The 21699-nt window shown below is 38.9% G+C and overlaps 1 protein-coding gene across 1 annotated transcript; it reads left to right on the forward strand.

Annotated features, from left to right (window-relative positions):
- The first annotated feature begins 5634 nt into the window (after window positions 1-5634).
- LOC307269077 (carboxypeptidase Z-like) lies at window positions 5635-18047 on the forward strand. The gene is made up of 11 exons (XM_080051906.1): window positions 5635-5794; window positions 6291-6323; window positions 7231-7605; window positions 9999-10229; window positions 10944-11173; window positions 11980-12141; window positions 12286-12444; window positions 13116-13251; window positions 13783-13922; window positions 14480-14579; window positions 16916-18047. Exons 1-11 carry the CDS (start codon window positions 5689-5691, stop codon window positions 17278-17280), a joined length of 2037 nt encoding a protein of 678 aa, XP_079908032.1. The 5' UTR covers window positions 5635-5688; the 3' UTR covers window positions 17281-18047.
- The last annotated feature ends 3652 nt before the right edge of the window (window positions 18048-21699 follow it).

The raw sequence follows: 21699 nt of genomic DNA on the forward strand, positions 1-21699 counted from the left end.
TGGCAAAGGAAGAAAGACAAACACAGAAAGAACCAAATGCATGGACATGACAGAAACAAACACTATGAGCCAAAAATAAAAAAGGTTGCCTCTTTGGATGGAAGGTGGGCGTAGGAGGAGGGGAAAAAAGTAAGAGAGAAGAATACAGGATTCTGCTAGGAACGGAAAAATAGTGCAGATAGAGGAGACATATAGTGGGTGGTTTGGGAGAGACAGAGAGAGCAGACATAGGGAGAGAGACAGAGAGAGCAGACTTAAGGGAGAGATAGTGGGTGGAGTAGAATGAAAAAGGACAGTAATGAAGGGGAGGATGGACGGGCGAAACAGACAGGGAGAAAGGGGATAGGACATTTATGAGGCATTTATTAAGACATTACTGGCCTAAACGAGGCGGCTGTGATTCATCGGAGACAGGCAAGCAGCAATGCAAAGCAAAGCACACCCAAAACCACTGCAGATCTCACGGATCAATTTGCATCGAATGAGTCCCGGGTCCAGATTGATCTGAAAACTGAAGGTTCCACAACACACTGCTGGAGACAGGAACCCCCATTTCTTTCACTTGGAGAGTCCTGTACAAAGGGGCCTATTGTTACTCCAGCCACCATTTTATAATGATTTTCGGAAAAATCCACACGTAGTGACCTTTTGCCGCAAACCACAAAACCACAGGGGAACGGAGCGAGAAGACAAGTGCTGGAAAAGGAGAAGAGTGTGTTGTTGTTCCTTGCTTCTGGCTCAAGTGCCGTCAGTGAACTGTTAAGGGTGCACACACACACACACACACACACACACACACACACACACACACACACACACACACACACACACACACACACACACACACACACACACAAACACTGGAATGCTGTGCGTTATTTTCGCCATGTTCTGTATTATTGACCATGTAAAGACTACTTTCGGAGTGTCATGTCGGTCACTGGATATTGATGCACTTTTTGTCTCATTTCTCTCAGAACTATAGTTACCAGGAGCCAAAGGTAAATAACACTTTACACCATGGTAGTTAATGATAAGGCAGGTGATATTCTATATGTTTCTTGGGCGAAAAAGACCAACATCAACCATGTGTTACTTCATTTCTCAATACTTTTGGGCATCCCCCCCCCCTCTCAGCCCATTGGTTACTACTTAAGTGTAGTTTTTTTTAAAAATATGTATTATTTTTTATTTGGGAGTGACAGTAGAAATACAGACACACAAATAAGGGCATACTATACTGGCTTGCATCCGAACTACTCTTTAAAACTTTAATGGATATACACTAAAATAAAAAAATAAGTTTCATAATTTCACCAGGTTATTTATTTTATTTATTTTTATCAAACAATTAATCAAATAGAATAAAACTGTGCAAGCTTGGGGACTATTTTTAGATCCAGACTCACTCCCATTTGGTGCACTGGTGAGTATTTACAGGGTATGTTTCTATGACCAAACATAAGCTACGTTGCCGTTTTCTTTGTGTGTTTTTAATAGTTTTGGTCCAATTGAAAGACAAGGTGACCACATTTAGGTAAAGCCATTAGTTTATTTCAAGCTGTTTTACCATGCTTTAAGTCCTAACTTCAAAGTATCTTTGTTTTAACGAGTATTTCATTTAATAAAATCCAACTCTCTTGTGAATTAAACCGGGGTAGTGGCAGGGAAGATTTTATAGAGAGTTTATTTGAAAATCGAGAACAGTGGCGACAGACCCTACATTATCGATTTATCACTGGTTTTGGTCTTTAAAGGTGGAGTGTGTAGAATTTTTGGGCTCTTTCAGAACAGACTTGGTAGATATGGAATATGATAAGTATGTTTTAATTAGTGTATAATCGATTGAAAATAAAAGTTATCTATTTCCTTAGAATGAGCTTTTATATCTACTGTACTTGGGAGCGGGGCGCTGAGGCCGCCATGTTGCACCGCCATGTTTCTACAGTGACACAGGATGGACAAACTTAATGGCCATATGCCTTTTTATATAAAGTGGGCGTCCTGGGGAAATGCACCTGTTGGAAGAGCAGAAGAAATACTAAATACATCTTCACCTCATCACTTGATATTGTGAGAAGACTTGAGGCAGTGGTGGATTATGCTATATTTAGTATCTAGCTTCTGTAAATATTCAAATAGGAGGGTTTAGCGAGGGAGTGTTGCAATCCTGAACTTTCACCACTAAATATTTCAATATTACACACTGCACCTTTAAGTGGGATTTGTTGACATAATTAAAAGAACAGCATATCACCCGACTTATCCTTTAAAGTGTGAGTTTTTAACCGAATGTACTAGAGACTGTATTTTTATTTGTACAACTGTGCTTTGTTTTTGGCAGTTGACTGGGGGAAAATGTTTCTATGGATATTTACATGATGTATAATTATATATTTTGCACTGTACAGGAACAACTGTTTGTCTATTAGGTAAGTGGACTTGATGTAGCATAGGGGACGCTTTCAAAGTGCTTTAAACACACCGTTTTGTGTTCTGTGCCAGATTTTGAACATGTGACTTTTCAATACTTAAAAAAACAGAATAGCTGCTTTGTTATATAAAAAACAATCTGTTTCTTTGGATGTACTTTAATGCACATGTACTGTTATCGTTCCTCCTGTGCGCCACTTGCTTTTCTTGGGCAGTGTGTTTAGCTATTAGTGGAATCTGTGCAATGGCAAATTGTCAATTACGAGGCTATTTAACATATTAATGTTTTCACAGTAATGTGGTTGAATCAAGGTAATTCCCTTGGATTTCATTTGTAAGTTTGTAAATTGAAATTCAAGCGGTACAGTTAAAGGTCTTGGGCACTAAATCGGCGAATTGTAGAACCTTTTTCCAATGATAGATGAGGATTCTGTAAAAAAAAATGATTGTAGGCAATATTCAATAGCTGAAATTGATGGATACTGGTAAGGAAAAATAAAATGTTATTCTCAAATTAAAATCTTGGTTCCTTTTCCTGCGTCACATTGTTTTCCCCTCTGCCCCGTGACACTGATTATATTTCAGATGATATACAGCATGAGAGATGATGGTGGTGTCGCAGGAGCAAAGCCGCCTTATTGCCGAGCGTTATTAAAGAGACAGGTCAAAGGTCATGTTTTGCAGATTAATGATGCTGATTAATCATGCTCCAGGAATGGCTCATGAGGCTCAGGTTGATGCATGCAAACAGTCCAGCAGTAATTATTTAGTGAAGGAATCTCCATATGTATGTGGATAACGCAGCCTCTAACCACCAGCACTGCTGAATTCAAGCAATTCATGTTAAAGGAATAGTTCAATATTTAAAATTTGGAATTTGTTTCCCTCACTCTCCGGCTTCCTGTAAATTTGCTTTTATTTTAAATATAGTAATTGGCTAAGGTCGCTCTTCCAGGTTAGCTTAGCTCAAACACTGGTATGCAAGGGGAAAGGGTCAAAAGATACACTTTACAACATCACTAAACACTCTTGTGTGCTTACAGTAACAGTTTCCTTCGCCTTTTCTTGAGTTGGAGGCAAAAAGCAAAAAATTACAAATATTGAACTATTCCTTTAAAAACAGCTCAAGGTTGTACTGAAGCCAGGCCTTGGCACTATTGATATCTTATTATCACCGGAAACTGATAAAGCATCAACCAGTAATTAAAGCTGCTCAATTGTAAAATGTATACATAGGAAAATATACGTCACAGTTGCTTAACCCCTGTGAGTTTTGAGATTGGGTGAACCAAAGTTTCTATAACTCACTCTGAAGGTCCAAAACCATATTGTCTGCTAATACAGTGCACTCTACAAATGATATTTAAAATCTCTACTTGCCGGTGTTTGACTTTCTACAGCAGGTGGTTGTACACATATTGCGTGAGTCAGCCGTGCACATAGATCAGTGGCTTGTTCTCCCCTATTAGGCTTATGATCATGCAATTTTTCCTTGATATTCTTCATTTCTCTCCGTTTCAAGCTATTCAATTATAAAACCATGTATCAGTGTATGGCAGAGAGCTGTACAAGGAAGTATTTCTCTGTGCAAATCTCCCTCAGGGTTTCATCTCTCCCAGAGAACCTCATGTCTGTTCTCTTAGTTTCCTTGGCCCTACAATAATCTGCATAATATATTACAAATCAAAGGGCTGATTAGCATATTCATAGTATGATATTCCAGTTTTAGCACAAGGATACAGTAGTATTTTAAAACTCACCCTGCACCACCCTCTAACATCTTCCACCCATTACAGCCAGAGGGCCGAGCTGGTTCTCAAGTACTCCATCTAGGTTTTGAACCCAGCGGTCCTGCCTGCATGCATTGTTCAATATTCATGCTTACCATTATACTAATTCACATCAGCACAGCTTGAAGGATAGCATACCTTATAATTAGTTAAATGAATGAAACAAGCTCACTCAGAAAATGTTAGTAATTTGCCTGTCTCCGTTTTTTTTCTTTTTCTCGTGTGTGTGTGCTCGTACGAGAAATCAGGTCAGGTGGCAATCATCTGGGCTTTGTCTTGAAGCAAAATGAAGTCTCCTCTTGAGACATTTTGACTCATTTTGAGAATCATTGTTCCATTAAAGGGCAAATGTTTAGGCTTAAGGCAGGTCTAGTTTGCTTGATTTGCCAGGTATCTTAGCCCCTGTAAGCTAGTGATAAATAAAACAAGAAAAGTTAGAATTGGTGCAACAAAATAGGTAATATTTCGGGTCTTTTTTTGTGTGTGTGTGTGTGTGTGTGTGTGTGTGTGTGTGTGTAGTTGTTATTCCAACAGGCACCTTCAAAGCCCCATCAAGGAACTGTTAGACTTTATGTTCATGAAACAGTCTCAATTTTCCTCTGAAATGACCTGAAACAGCAAAGGAAACCATCAGTGAAAAAAAATAAAAAAATGTTATAGTCATTATTAATGCCGTTGCTTGAGTCTGATCATTTGCCAGGAATTTAGACAACAAGATGAACGGCAGGCATACGTGAACAGCCTGCTTATGAACGGTTCTAATCCAAGTTTACTTTGCTTCACCATAGTCACATTAAAATAAATTACATCATGGTTAATTTCCTCATCAAAGACCTACACCGCGCTAAATTCGTAGGAGAAAATACCGCTTTTGTCCAGAGGTGCCGCTAGAATCATCAAAAACTGAAAGCTCCTTGTGGCTACTTCAATAACAACGTGCCAATAGTTGTTCTACTGCCAATGAACAGGATTTTGTTCATTAGAAAATATGAGAGGAGTTTTCTTTTTTAACTTTTTTTATTATCATTTCATTATTGTGCACTTCGAGAATAAAGTCGAAATTTCGTCTTTCGAAGTGCATAATAACATTTAAAAAAATTACTTGTAGTGTGCTGAATAGTAGCACCCAAATTAAACAAGGTGAGAATATAAAATTAAAAATAATAGTAAGTTTTCCACTTTCATTCATTCAAAGTCAAAAACTTCTTTAAAAAAAACATGAAAGTGAATCCTTGACGTTCAGATTCTCACGCACATGTCCCCACTTCACCTCCGGAGCCATTTCCTTTGTAACTTGATAGTTAACCGTAATGCCTGTAATAAAGTCGCTTTGAGAGAAGTTGGATGGGTGGGTGGGTGGGGGTGAGGAAGGGGGGGCGGCGGGGACTTCTGCAGACTTGGGGGAAATTGACGCACGCACACTCACACCCTATGGCTGTGTGTGTGAGACGCCACATAATCAAAAATGGAATATTATTACCCGCGGAAAATGAGCGCCGTGCCGCTGATCCTGCTGCAGCTGTTTGCCCTGTCTGCGTGTGCTCCTCAACGCTGTGACCCAGGTTTTTGGGGTAAAAGTTTTCATCTTAAAACATTCTTTTATTTATTTGTTTATTTCTATATTTATTTTTGGCCTGTGCTTGCATCCGGCCCTGCTGCATGCAATAGACCCGACATTTACTTTATGAAGTTTTAGTTTTCCACTCGGTGATGTATTGAAACCTTTTGAAAAATGATCGTGTGTAGCTTTCAGAAACATGATTGTAAATATGATGTTGCATGGCCAATAGCTTGTCAAATGGTATTTTTAATCCAACCGAAAGCATGCATTTGTAAACCTTTAATTATACTATTTGTATGAAAAAGAAAAAAAAGGAAAACATGTGAAACCTCTCGTGATACTTTGTAGACAGACAGACAGGCATTTTAGAAAGAAAGCTGCTGATCCAGAGGTTGACCAAGCAGAATAGCTGGCAGGCCACATGAAGGCATTTTACACAAACCACTCTGCCATCTAGTGTCTGCCACAGTGTTAGGTAATGGCTTGCTGATGTGTCTTTTTTGCAGGACAGTGTAGGCCAACAACGGTGGAAGAAAAACGTAAGTACCCCTACCCTTACCCCAACCCTCTCTAGACTGTTTAACTCACACATTTTTTCCCCAGCCTAAAATCACTCACTTCTCTCCCTGGAAATAATCCAGGCAATAAACCTCCTTGATCGGTTGCGTGCTTGAACAGTTTTGTGTGGATGTGGATTTGAACTATTTTTTTTTAAATATAAAAAAAATATATAAAAAAAGTATAAAATCATAAGTCACATGACTGGGCTTAGTCTTTTTGGAATCTATCCCTAAAGCCATGAGACCATCATGTGTATTTTTAGATGATCAATGGCGCTATGAAATATTCATATTCTAATTTCCAGAGATAATAGAAATGTTTGATAAAGTGTGTGACAGATGGGGATTAATGTGTCCATCCCTGGAAATAGGATTGATAAAGTTTAGCTTTTCACATTTCTTAGTAGGCTACTCATTTAATATGAAAGTTAACCTATTTTTAAAAATATATATATTTCTTTAGATATTTCTAAACATAAATATGGGTCCCCAGTGTGACAACGTTTTCTCCACCTCCACCTTTCTGTAAACCTGCGTTCCAAAACCCTAGGCAGATTTATCCCCTTATGATGTCATAAGGGGAGAAGGAACACGTCCTCATTACCAAGCAGCACTACCCCCACCTGTGATAAGCCACACCCCCAGATGCCCCTGATTCCGAATCTATTCCGAATCTAAAGTGCCAGTTACTGTATATTCAAACCTGAAGTTAGATTAAGGGCCTATCAGAGCAGACTGGGCTTTTTGGAAGGTTTGGCTTAAAGAGACAGGCTCTAAAACGCAGCGTTTCAGACAGAGGCTAAAAAAAGGAAATTTAGCAATGGCACCGTGAGAAATATTGTTTGAAGCCTACGTCTTTTCTTTCTCCCTTTTTTTTCTACCTCAGCCAAATGCACCGACGTATTGCTGTCCTACTGCGAGGACATGTCCTACACCCAGACCATGTTCCCTAACCTGCTGGGCCACAGGAGCCGGTCTGAGGCAGAGGGCGGGGCAGAGTACCTCCTGATCAGTGTGATGGAGTCTCTGTTGGGGGGAGAGTGCAGCCCGGCGCTCCGTATGCTAGGCTGCTCCGTGTTAGCCCCGCGCTGTGAGAAGGAGAAGCTGCTGAAACCCTGTCGCACCGCCTGTGAAAGTGTACGTAAACGCTGCGGCCACGCCTTCGACGCCATAGAGATGGCCTGGCCCTACTTCCTGGACTGTGATCGCTTCTTTGTGGGCGAAGAGGAGGGATGTTACGACCCGCTGGAGGGCCTAGCAGGTGAGAGACATCAGTAGCAGACAATATCATTAGTATTGTTTGACTAGGGGCTTGACGGTACACAAAAGTCACGATTCGGTATACTTACCTCAGTTTTGAAGTCACAGTTCTGTTCAGTTAAAAAAATAAAATGCAACAAAAAAACTGCTTATATGCAAAAAATATGAAAAAGAATATGGCTGCAAGTTCTCTAATTAATGAAATCATTCTCAAATCAGAGTTCAAGTGCAGCTTTAGCTACAATTCCAGCTTACACAGTACGTAGGTCTTTTTCAGTAGGCCTATAAACAAACCAGTGAAAACAACCATGTTCTCCATTAAATACAATACTTCTCAAATAAAAGTGCAAATTCTCTGCTCTTAAGTCATGGCTGACAAGGATACATGTTGTGGCTCACTTTAATATAAAATACAGCCAAATGCAATTATGTGCACATATGTATGTGTGACTGTGTGTATAAAAAGTGCTTGAGTTCACATTTTGAACGCCAGTTCATGAAAAAGGTTATAAAAAAACACTTCAAGGGATTACAATTACAGGTAGAATAATTCAGCATAATAGGTAATCAAATCAAATATCATAATGCACCATGGTGGATAATACCATGAGACTACTAAAACACTGGCATGGAAAAACCAAGTACTAAGTAATCAGATCACAATAGCATAATGCATCGTAATAAATAAATACTACTACTAGACTGTCTCCATTGTTGTGAGGCTGCCTGGCCATAAATAGGGTCTTTGAAGAGTCTGTTATGTACAGCAGAAACCTATATAAGAGAGTGGATACAACACCAAAGGCCTTATTTGGCGAATGTGCTCATTTCAGCTGACACATTGAAGTAGTAAAGCGGGAGATGTCCGCCCTTGTTTTCAGATTCACACTTAGCAGAAACTTTTAATAAGCCCCAAAAACCACATGGAACACATTGAACCTTCGTGCTGCCAGATTGGCACGACCTAGAAGACTGCATCACACACCTCAAGTCATGTTCAACACCAGCACGTGAAAAAGTCTAGGTCACGCGATATCTTAACTGGGGCGAGGACATCCGTTTGTTATTAATATGAATGTGGGAATAATTAGACAGCTGCGACCTGTGGCATCTGTAGCAAATTCTTCAGAGGTCAACACATTAGGCGAATCTAAAAACCTGTATGACCACGTATACATGTAACTGTGTATACATGTTTAAGTGATGTAACTAAACACACAAATCCCTCTGCATAACTTCTCTCCGTTCATATTGTGTCATATGGTTCTTCATACACGTGATTTTAGTTGTGATTGGCAGCAAAGTATCTTCATAGTTTTTTTTTCACATCTTAAAGCCCTGATTTTGATAAGCAACAACTCGCAAAGAGCCATTTTAGAAAATACTCTCAGACAATGTTTACCTCTCTTTGGCAATACTGAGGCTCTGATTTGTAGGGAGGGCCTGCTGGTGAAAAACACATGAAAACAGCCACAGGACCAGCAGGGTAAGCAGAGGGGTTTATGTGGGGGAAGTCATGCGTTCCAGTTTGGACTGTATAGTGAGGTGAGCCAACATGAGCATGTGTGCAGACCAGATGCTGAAAACGTGTGAAGGGAAGGCGCTCTACATAAAAAAACTACTGCTGCACTTTGTGTGTCTCTCTTGAAGACGAGATAAAAAATATATTAAGCGAACATTTTAAAATGAGCAAAAGGATATAATTAAAAAACATCTATAAACTAACATCAGGTTAGGTCAAAACTTGGGATGAGTGTTGTTAGAATTGTATTGATAGCAACATCACTGATACTGCTTATCGATCCCAATACATATCGATAATCATATTGAAACCGCTCTCCATATTTCCATGCAAAAAAAGTCAATTACATGAAACGATTCAAAGAAATTTCATTATAATTTTTTTGTGCAGAAATGACGGGTTAGGGGCGCCCTTAGCTCAGTTGGTAGGGCGTACCCCCCATGGGCCTCGGCCAGCAGCGGACCCGGGTTCGATTCCAGCCCGCGGTCGTTCTCTGCATGTCACTCCCCTCTCTGCCCCATTTCACCTCTGTCTCTACACTATCAATAAAGCATAAAAATGCCCAAAAAAGATCTTAAAAAAAAATAAAAATAAATGACGCATTAAATCGCTAAAGCTGTCTATCAAGCTGCACCACTTCTAATTTACAATGTTGTATTTGTACGTTTTCATGAGGTTTCTGGTGGGTCTCGCTTACACACAACTACATCATAGTTTATGTAATGTACATAATGTTCTATGTGTGTGGGTGCATTGTGGCAAGTGTATTTTGTGATGAAGTGAAGACAAATGTCCATTTACGGGACAATAGAGTATATCTTATGTTGAATGCCATTTGATCAAAACCAATAAGACACCTTTTTTCTCTACAGCACAGCAGGATGTAGAGGCCGTGGACAGTATGGAAGTCCCTGTACCTCCGGAAGATCCTGTCACCACCATGAGGTTCTCCTACCACTCCAACTCTCAGCTGAGCAGCGTATTGAAGAAGATTGAGGAACGCTGCTCCGACATAGCCAAAACCTACAGTATAGGCCACAGCTCGGAGGGCAGGGAGCTGCTAGTCATCGAGTTCTCCAACAACCCCGGGCAACATGAACCGCGTAAGTAAAGCAGAGTCCATGGATATCTGAAAGTGTGCGTCCTTTTTGTCAAACACTGTAGCAACGCATTATGGAATAACCACGCATTATGGAATAAAATGTAATACAATCTCTCTTTGTCATGTAATAACACCCACGTTATGTAATATCTGCTACATTTTGTATTAAACTGAACTACTAAATAAAACCCAAGTTAGTCAAGTAAGTACTATACATTCTATTCATTCTATAAAATTTGGCATATTGTTACATAATGCGGGTGTGATCACATGATGAAGTGAAAATGTTTTACATTTTGACATTTTATTACATGATAAACCTGGAGACATTCAAATCACTCATCAAAACGCACCTCTTCAGAATAGCCTTCAGTCAATGATAATATTATTATTATTTTTTCTACATCTTTACGTCCCACATTAACATTACATATTTATTTAAAATATTTACATTAGACCTCTTTTATATGCTGATTTGAATCTTTCACTTAATTTTAATATAATTTGTCTTTTCTTTTCTTTGAGTACCTTGAAAAGCACTATATAAAATAAACATATTTTTATTATTATTATTATTATTATTATTATTATTATTATTATTATTATTATTATTATTATTATTATTATTATTATTATTATTATTATTAATATTATAATGCGTTGTTACAAGCACATTAAGCCCAGTTTCTGTAAAAATTTGCCTGTGTGTTTATAGTGGAACCGGAGATGAAGTACATCGGCAACATGCACGGTAACGAGGTGGTGGGCCGCCAGCTGTTGGTCTACCTGTCCCAGTACCTGTGCTCTGAGTATCTCCAGGGGAACCAGAGGATCCAAAGCCTGGTCAACTCCACACGTATCCACATCCTGCCCTCACTCAACCCAGACGGCTACGAGGTGGCCGCTGCTGGAGGACAGGACGGGGGCGATGGGGATGAGGGGGAGGTCATTTCTACACGGCTACAGTACACACATTGATCGCAGTGCACTTTGAATCACATTTGTGTTGTAACTAGACATTTGGGAGATGGTGTTCAAGTGTTAATAAATCAACGTTGTGTGAAACAACTGAGTCCATAAGGGGGAGTCAGCGATTCTGGAGAATGCTTGTGGTCAGAAATAATTTTTTTGTCAAAATCATTGAATATCTCCTCATAATCCGCTACCTGTCTGTACTGTGTGTGCGCTGGAATAAAAATGAATCCATTGTTGATACACAGCCTAGGCTCTGTAAACGGGCATGTTGCTAGTTACGGTGGGCCCCCTTTGTTTACATACCCTTTGTTTACAAACCAGTTTACAGAGCCAAGGCTGTGTATTAACACCGTATTTCTCATTCAGTGCACACACAGTATGGACAGATAGAGGATCATGAAGGATCAACAAGCGTTATCCAAAATTGCTGACTCCACCTTTAATGCAAAAAAGCCAAATATTTGCTGTTTCCTCCTTATTAAATCGGAAGTAAATTTAACACTATTCTGGTTTTGGAGTGTTTGTTTGGACAATAAACAGACCAAAAAAAAAAAAATTTAAGAAGTCACCTCAGGGTAAGTGCTCACGTGTTTGAGTAAGTGAAAAAACAAGTAAAGAGATTTGAACAAGACAAAAAGGTAGATAAAGGCAAACCTACCAACATATTTCACCATGAATTGACATCTGACAATTTGGGAAAATTATGAAGCAATATATAAAGCAACAATATACGCATACAATGGTCTCATTTCAATACGTTTGCATGACTTCCACAGGTTACAAGCTACGATTCTTGGAACATCGGCCGAAACAACGCCCAAAACATCGACCTGAACAGAAACTTCCCCGATCTGACGTCCATCGTTTACGGCCGGCGCAGACAGAAGGGCTACCGCACCGACCACGTGCCAATCCCAGACTATTACTGGTTTGGTAAGGTACAGTATGAAAACCTTATCCATATATGTCATGTCAGAAAATGCTTTTTTTTTTATACCTTAATAGGTGATATTTATTAGGTCTTCTTTGTATCACACACTGAATAAACTTGATTTGTTTAAAGTCTCAATGCTGCAATACAGGTTGCACCAGAGACCTATGCTGTGATGAAATGGATGCGCTCTATCCCCTTTGTGCTGTCGGCTAACTTCCATGATGGAGACCTGGTGGTGTCTTACCCCTACGACCTGTCCAAACACCCACTAGAGCGCAACATGTTCTCCCCAACGCCAGACGACCAGGTTGTATACTTATTTACTTATTATTCTTACTTATTCTTATATTAACAATAACATTGTTATATTTCTATGTTAGGTTATACCTTGTTGCATTAAGCACATATTCTTTAGACGTATTTCTTTTTCTACATGTTTCTTTTTTATATTGGAGCAACTGTAACGATACAGGGGATCAATAAAGTAGTTATGTTTATTGTATTGATTATAACAGTATTGATTCTGATTTCCTAAGATTCTCTTCTGCATGTCCTCAACTTTCTGGACATATTTAAAAACGTATTGTTTATCTTCCTCATTTGTCATTATCTTAAAAGTAGAGTCAGTGATTCTGGTTAATGCTTGTTGTCAAAATCAGTGAATATCTCCTTGTGATCCACTACATGTCTGTACCGTGTGTGCGCTGAAAAAGAATCTGCTGTTAATACACAATCTAGGCTCTGTAAACAGGCATGTTGCTAGCTATGGTGGGCCTCCTTTGTTAACATACCTTTTATTTACATACTAGTTCACTGTGCCAAAAAAATGTCAGCGCACACACACTTAATTAAGGTAGTGGATCGTGAAGAGATATTCAATTATTTTGACTAAAAGGAATTTTGACAACAATGTCTCAAGAATCACTGAGTCCACCTTTTAAAGAAGAGACAAATAACCCTTGTGCTTTTATTTTGTAGGTGTTTAAGCTTCTTGCAAGAACATATGCAACTACCCATGAAAGAATGTCTAATGAAAACGCCCAGTGTGGATCGTCCCGCGGTCACAACGACAAAGGAATTGTTAACGGGGCACAGTGGTCCAGCTTAGCAGGCGGTGAGTTGAAGAACGATATACAGGTGCATCCGAATTTATTTTTAATATTAATGAAAAATATTTTTTTTTCCATATTTTTTTTTCAAACTTTCATATATTGTAGATTCATTACAGGATAATTAAAATGTATCTAGAATAAACATACTTTTCAGATGGTCAAAAATCTTTTTTTAAATTGGTTTTATGTAATATTCATATATTTTGAGATATGTGCATTTTTATTCCATGAGCTGTAAGCTGTAATCATCAAAATTGAAACACAAGAAAGGCCTGATATATTTCACGTTGGGTAATGAATCTAATATAAATGAAAATTTCACTTTTTTAATGAACTTTCCCATGGTATTACATTTTTTTTAGATTCACCTGTATTCTTCAGTGAAGGTTGTGTTGATGTATGTCCACCAGAGGCCGCTGTGACACCAGTTATGATAGACAAATAGTGCCAGCAGCTAGCAGGAAGCTCTGGGAGGTTTATAGGGCACATTTTCCCATGCATTTCTGGGTAATGCAGTTTTGTCTATTCTTCAGGCATGCAGGACTTCAACTACCTTCACACCAACTGTTTTGAAGTGACCGTGGAGCTGGGTTGTGATCGTTTCCCTGCTGAAGAGGATCTGTTCAACGCCTGGCATGAAAACAGCGAGGCTTTAATGTCATTTATGGAAGCAGTAAGAACATGCTTATGCTTATGTTTTTTATCCTTTTATGGTTGATATCATAGTCTTTTTCTCTCTTAAGTGTTTGGTCAAAACACCAATGTTTCCTTTTTACCCCAAACTTAAAAACACATCACTTCTTAAAGGTGGAGTCAGCAATTTTAACCCACACTCTTTGTCAAAATAATTGAAAATCTCCTAACAATCCACTATCTTTATGTGTGCGCTGAAAGAAAATTCAGTGTTAATACACAGCCTATTTTCTGTAAACAGGCATATTACGTTGGGCCCCCTATGTTTACATTTGCTATGTTTAGATACCCGATTAGAGACTAGCCTGTGTGTATTGAGACCAGATTTTTTTGTTCAGTACACACATTACGGATGGGAAGCGGATTTTGACAAAAACCTTTTCACTATACTGTAATAATTGGAGAAATGGTAGCTATGAGTTACTTTTTATGACATTAATACATCCACAGATCTATGCATGATGATATAAAACATTGAATTTTGTGTCTGTCATTTCTTAATTGGTTAATAATGTCTTATCTCGTGTGGTTCTTCAGGCCCATCTCGGTATCAAAGGCTTTGTAAGAGACGAGGCTGGGAATGGAATCAAGGGAGCGCGGATATCAGTCAGAGGGATACGGCATGAAGTCACCTCAGGTAACACACATCACTCTGCTAACATTAGCTTAGCCACAGCTATGACACTAGTTTGGTTTTCTAGTCTACTTTCGAAAGTACTGCCACCATTTATTTTCGCACTTCTGCAAAGTTAGAGGACTTTATAAAAGAAGGATTGACTGACTTTTAGTCCACTGAACCAGCACCGTATTGTACTGTACATTTCCCATGATATGACTCAATGCAATTTTTTATTGTGTCGCATAACTTCTGGATTTACAGCAATTGTCAGTTTGCGACTTGTAAATTGCATCAATATCGTAATTTCAACGAGGAAACTCTGTCTAAAAGTTTTTAATATCTGAAGGTGGAAGGTGAAATTGGCGATATTGGGGAGTTTTTGTTGTCAAAATCCCTTGTTGTCAAAATCAGTGAATATCTCCTCACAATCCGCTACCTGTCCGTGCTGTGTGTGTTCTGTGCTCTGTTTATGGCCATTTTGCTAGCTATGGTTGGCCCCTTTGTGCACATACAGGTTTACAGAGCTTAGGCTTTGTATTATCGCTGGAATTGCTGACTCCTCTTTTATATACAGTGGTGTGTCAAAGTTTGTGAACCCCTTGAGCCTTTTGGAATTTTATTTATTTTAACCATTATTAATTCATTTCTATCAATACCAGTATTTTATATATGAAATAACAGATGTTTGTTTATCAATTCAAAATTTTTCTTTTCCAGAAATCAACTGTTAAAACAGATAAAACACATTATTTGACAAATGTTGTATCTGCAAAAGTTTGTGAACCCTGAGCTGCATTGCTTAAATGGAGCAGGTAAACACAATCAGATGGGCGAAATTGAGTGATGAAATGGACCAATGTAGTGAGAGATCTTTAGGGAAGAAATTGGGCGGCACTAGATAAAACAGAGATCAAACCAGGTCAGTTTAGGCTCACCAAAGTGAACCCATACAGGTCAGACATGCTAAAAGCAAAAAAAATCTCAGAGGATCTCAGGAATAGTGTTGTGATGCTGCACATTTTTCTGGGGACAGCTATAAATTGATTTAAAAAAAGTTTGAGCTCCATCGGTCCACCGTGAGGCAAATCAACTATGGAGAGCTTTAAGAGTGACTGAATATCTGCCTAGAAGTAGACTTCCTTCAAAAATATCCACAAGCACCACAAAAAAAGTTATTTTTCAGTTAAAAGTCAACCCAAACATTACATCTAGTGATTTGCAGACCTCTCTTGCAGCATCTGGGACAGATGTGCATTGTTCCACAATAAGAATAAGAATAAGTCAACATGGCTTTCAAGGGAGGGTTGCTGAAGAAGCCTCTACTCTCAAAAAAGAACAAAACTGCTTGTCACAACTTTGCCAGAGAGCACCTGGAGATACCTGAAGTCTTTTCTGTGGACAGATTTGTCCAAAATTTAACTGTTTGGTCACAACCATGTTTGGGCAAAAACGCAACTCTGCCTACCACCAAGAGAACTTTCTCCCAAGTGAAGAATGGTGATGGCAAATGGTCTGCAAATCTCCAGATGTAATGTTTGGGTTGGCTTTTACCTGAAAAATCCCTTTTCTTGTAGCGCTTGAGGATATTGTTGAAGGAAGTCCACTTCTAGGCAGATGTTAAGTCACTCTTAAAGCTCTCCATTTGTAGATGATTTGCCTCACGGTGGACCGATGGAGCTCAAACTTTTTTATATGAATTTATAGCTGTCCCCAGACAAATGTGCAACATCAAAACTCTATTCCTGAGATCCTCTGAGATTTTTTCCCCTTTGAGCATGTCTGACCTGTATGGGTTCAGTCTGGTGGGCCTAAACTGACCTGGTTTTATCTTTGTTTTATCTAGTGCCGCCCAATTTCTTCCCTGAAGATCTCTCATTACATTGGTCTATTTCATCACTCGATTTGGCCCACCTGATTGTGTTAACCTGCTCGATTTAAGCAATGCAGCTCAGGGTTCACAAACTTTTGTACATACAACATTTGTAAAATAATTTGTTTTATCTGTTTTAACAGTTGATTTCTGGAAAAGAAAAATGCTGAATTGATAAACAAGCATCTGTTATTTCATATAAAAAATACTGGTATTGATAAAAATGAATTAATAATGGTTAAAATAAATAAAATTCCAAAAGGCTCAAGGGGTTCACAAACTTTCACACTACACTGTATACACGCACACTGTATTTGTAAACCCTCACACGACCAATTATACAGCTGTCATGAGCCGTCCAATGACATCTTTCCCCTCTCTGCCACCATCCATCCATTATGGCATGAACACTGCACCCGCAAATCTTAAAAAAAAAAGAAAAAGAAAATAAAATAAATCTTAGACCCCTTCTCTGTACGTCTAGCTGAAAGCGGAGACTACTGGCGCCTCCTGAGCCCTGGTACCCACATAGTGATGGCCTCTGCCCCGGGCTTCAGCAGAGCCATGAAGAAGGTCCAGCTGCCTCCGGGCATGCGTACGGCTGGCCGCGTGGACTTTGTGTTGAGGATATCTGAGCCGGGGGCCGCCGACACGCAACAGGAGGGGGAGGACGGCACCTCTTCTCTGGGCAGCTACGAGCGCTTTGACCCCTTCAACCAGTACCAGCGCTACACCCAGGCAGCTTACACCCAGGAGAGAGCTGCAGTGAAGCCCTGGTGGTGGAACTACTTTACCGAGGCGGTCGGGGCACCACCCAACTGGCTGCTCAAAAACCAGAATTTGGATTAGTGGGCATGCCCGGAAACTCAGTCATTTCAAGTTATTTTTTAAGTAAGGGTGGGTCCATAGAACAATTTTGGTTCGAGTGCCAATAAACCAGACCAATTTTAATTAAATTTTTTATTTTGCCCATCTCCGAAAAATGCCTACATATGAAATCATGCATTTTTGAACAAGGTCTTCATTTTCACATAGCCTACAAAAAAAGGCTTTGGTCTGGCTCCTTGACACTCGAACCCAACATTGTTCTATAGACCCTTACCTTCAATTTAGAAGTGAAAACGAAACTTTCGCATCAATTTGAAATGAAAACATCAAATTTCCCATAAACGCAAGATTAAATTGCCCCCCCCCCCACTATATCTCTTTTATACATTATAGTACACACAAACCGAGCTATCATGTAACAAATGTTCCTCATTTTGCGGTGTAGTGTCAACGCTAGCTGGCTGGCTTTCATTTAGGCTTTTACACTTCTGCTCCCATCTTGAAGTTATTAATGTAATGTCAGCACCTTAACAAGCTTTTGCCCTGACAATCATATAACTTTAAATACAGAGCAGGATGGAATGAATGTGTTTTTTTATAGACCTGTTTAACAATTTCAGAAATCAAGAGCTTTTATGTCAATAACATTATAAGTGTATACAGTCGTCACAACTGCACCTCACCTTTAAGTAGCTCAGCAAGTTTATTTGTACAGCAACTTACAGCACAATAAATGTATTAGAAGCACAATTAAAAAACACACATGAAAGGAAAATAAATATTTTTAAAGTCCTCTGGACAATTGTTTTTGTTATTCATTCAATGACTCACTTGGTTCAATTTTGAGATTTTCAATAGGTACTGAAACCAAGTGGCCACTAGGGGGCAGGCTAAAATAACTTGTGGGCCTCGCAAACCATGGAGTCTGCTTATTCTTCCACACAGTGAATGATTTAAGTGTGTGTGTGTGTGTGTGTGTGTGTGTGTGTGTGTGTGTGTGTGTGTGTGTGTGTGTTTTTACCATGAGCTATTATGTTGAGTCACAGTTGTGTAGGACTGAAAGGCTCTCCTTAATTCTCTTAGCATTTATTTATGCTTCATTGAATGCTGTTAAACAAGAAAGCTTTATACTATGAAATAATTATTGGCCGAATTGATCGAGTTATACATCTGAATTTGGAATGTAATGTTTTAGAAAAAAGCAACAACACCCAGTACAAAAGTAAGAGCAACCAGTAACTTTTTCTACTTTTTCCTATAAACTTATATTTGAAATGCTTTCAGAAAGTATTTAAAATCTTTCCCTGCCATTTCTAATGAAGCTTTGTCTTCTTGGAGCCCGTATGTCAATAAGTTGTGAATAGTTTCTACTTATACCACAGAAAACCTGCAAAGATTGGAACATGATTATTGTTTTGTAGTATGTTTTGTCTTTTTTTCTTATCTTATAAATGATCGTGTGAGCGCCTATACTACGGACTATTAAAACTCCCTTTAAATAAGCTATAACCTAAACATCCTTTGGGACCAGATTAATCCGGAACGATCATAACAACGTCTGTCAGTTTATAATTATACGTCTCACACACACCTGAGCGTGAAGGATGTTTTGTTAACGCGAACCTAATTTCCGTTTGTGTATATTTCCAACTGTCACTTTTTGAAAAGGCAGCTAATCCTAAATACTACCTTAAATACTTCCTGCTCTGGTAAAAGCTGATGGAGCAGGTTTTGACTTGTTGAAGGTTGCTTTGATACTTTTCTTTTAGCTTTAAAACCATGAAATCTGGAGGATAATGACGGACAAGGAAGGAAACTAAACGAACACAATATGAAATATGTTTCCCAAGTTGAATGGGTCTATTTAGTGAGTGTATTCAAGAAAGTGAGGTTTTAGTCTAAAAATAATTATACAACTAACAGTTATGGAGACCAGACTAAGAAGGTAAAAAGGTGGTTTAAGTACCATGCTACTATTGCTGCTCTTCTATAACTTTTATATTACATAACCTATTTTATTAATTTAGTTCTTTTTAATATTTTTCTTTCAAAGCTTCCTGTGGACGTGTTGAGAACTAGCATATATGCTAAAACACTTAAAAAATGCATCCTGGTTCCTCCAATGTTATTGTGTCCATGTCAAATGAAAAAAAAAAACAGAAAGTGCTTCACAAAATAGAAAATAAAGGAAATGATGAAGAGCTTAGGCTAATTTGTGACTTTTAGCCCTCCCTCCTTCCCCCTTCCAAAAACCACAACACAAGATTGCCGCAATAAAAAAAAACAAGTACAAAAATGTAGACTTAAGGGGTTGCAAGAGAGCACTGCCAGCCTCTGGCTCCTCAGTGAAGGCCTAAATCTTAGAACCAAAACAGCTTTTTATGTAAGGTCATGAAAGAAGGCATGGGAAAAAAGCAAATTATACCCATTGCACAAAGGTCAAGGAAAATAACAGAATTTGGGAATCACAGAGAAAAGTTCTGCTCAGTGAACTAGTCGACCCACCACAAGTCAGCGAAGAAGAACAAAAAATACTAGGCTTCACCCGGGGGATTTACAAAAACACAAACACTCAATTTGGCATCACACTGGTCCATCCAAACAGCAGAAGAGAGATCTCCATCTATGTAGGTTTTTGGAAAATATTGGACAAGTCGACACACGTCAGTGTTATTTAAATAACCCCCAGATATCACAACAGAAGTTATCTCATGGCACTTTTCATATGGAGCAGGTGTAGAACATAATCTTTAATTATGCACACTACACAGAGAAGTCTATCTATCTATCTATCTATCTATCTATCTATCTATCTATCTATCTATCTATCTATCTATCTATCTATCTATCTATCTATCTATCTATCTATCTATCTATCTATCTATCTATCTATCTATCTATCTATCTATCTGTCTGTCTGTCTGTCTGTCTGTCTGTCTGTCTGTCTGTCTGTCTGTCTGTCTGTCTGTCTGTCTGTCTGTCTGTCTGTCTGTCTGTCTGTCTGTCTGTCTGTCTGTCTGTCTGTCTGTCTGTCTGTCTGTCTATCTATCTATCTATCTATCTATCTATCTATCTATCTATCTATCTATCTATCTATCTATCTACTGTATCTATCCCTCCATCCCTCCATCCATCCCTCCATCCATCTTCAAGGTTTTTGTTGCTTTTGTTTGCCTGGCACCTAATGTTTGTTTCTTTGTAGCCTATGTGTAGATACATAGATCTAATTGGTTACTGTAATAGTCCCAAATGTTAAGAGTGTGATTACATGAGGGGAACCAACTGGGTTTGTTGGTGATTTCAAAGCCAATGTCGTTTGCTTGGGTGCTCTTATGAATCAAATAAATATAGGATGAGCTGTCTAATGGTGTCAGCGTTCATCTGGCACCAAAACATCCATAAGTTCCTCAAGTCATACATCAAATGCATGGTCCCACAGTTAACGTAAATGTATTTTTTATATCAGTCGCAGTATGTATACTCTAGGAATCTCACTGGTGGGTTTTATATGAAACCTTAAAGGAATAGTTCAACATTTAAAATGCTGCTTTTTGCCTCACTCTCCAGCTCATGAAAAGGCAACCTTTCCTGTCTCCCGTAAAGTGTAAAAATGTAGAGCGCAACATGCACACAGAAGCATTTAGCGATGTTGTAAAGTTTACCTTTTGACCTGCTCCCCACCAGTGTTTGAGCTAAGCTAAACTGGATGAGCGACCTTTGCCCATTTCTTAATAAAAATGCATGCACAGTTGCAGGAACGGTTTCTGTGACATTTTCTTGAGCCAGAGTAAAATGTAATTTGTTGAACTATTCCTGTACATATTGTAGGTAGGCCTACAGGTACAGTAAGTGTATCTGTCAGCTGAAGGAAAGTTGCTCCATGGCTCCACAAATTCATCTATTTTATGAATGTTGAAAGTTGACGTTAATGCGGCCGCAGTCCCTTCCACTGCATGATGGGGACTGAAGTCCAGGCCAAAGCAAACACTGTGTCAAATGGGCCTGTGCCTCCCTCCGTATGCATGAGGGAATCATTGCTTTCCCTTGTCACGTGCTGCAATCCCCAACATAGGACTTATCCCTCCCTGAATTCCAAATCTCATACTCTTTTTTTCTTCTATTCTACATACTACAGCTGATTATAAGAAGAATTTAGTTAGCATTCAGTAGGCATACAATTGGGACATAATTTAACTTTTTTTTTTCATCATAACATTGCGCCTTGTTCTAAACTCTTGCTTGTATATCCGTCTCATGCCTGGTTGTTTTCATACCGAGGGCTCCATCCATGTGATGCCACTGCTGGATTGGTGGTTAGAATCGCCCAAGTAGTCTGCTGATTTCAACACAAAGAATCTCGACCGGATGTAGTAGGCATCCGGGTATTTTTAAACATGCTGAATGTGACCACAAGAATTGGGACATACTAAATATTTTTTC

The sequence above is a fragment of the Ammodytes marinus genome (assembly GCF_949987685.1).
Source record: "Ammodytes marinus genome assembly, chromosome: 23".
NCBI lineage: Eukaryota > Metazoa > Chordata > Actinopteri > Uranoscopiformes > Ammodytidae > Ammodytes > Ammodytes marinus.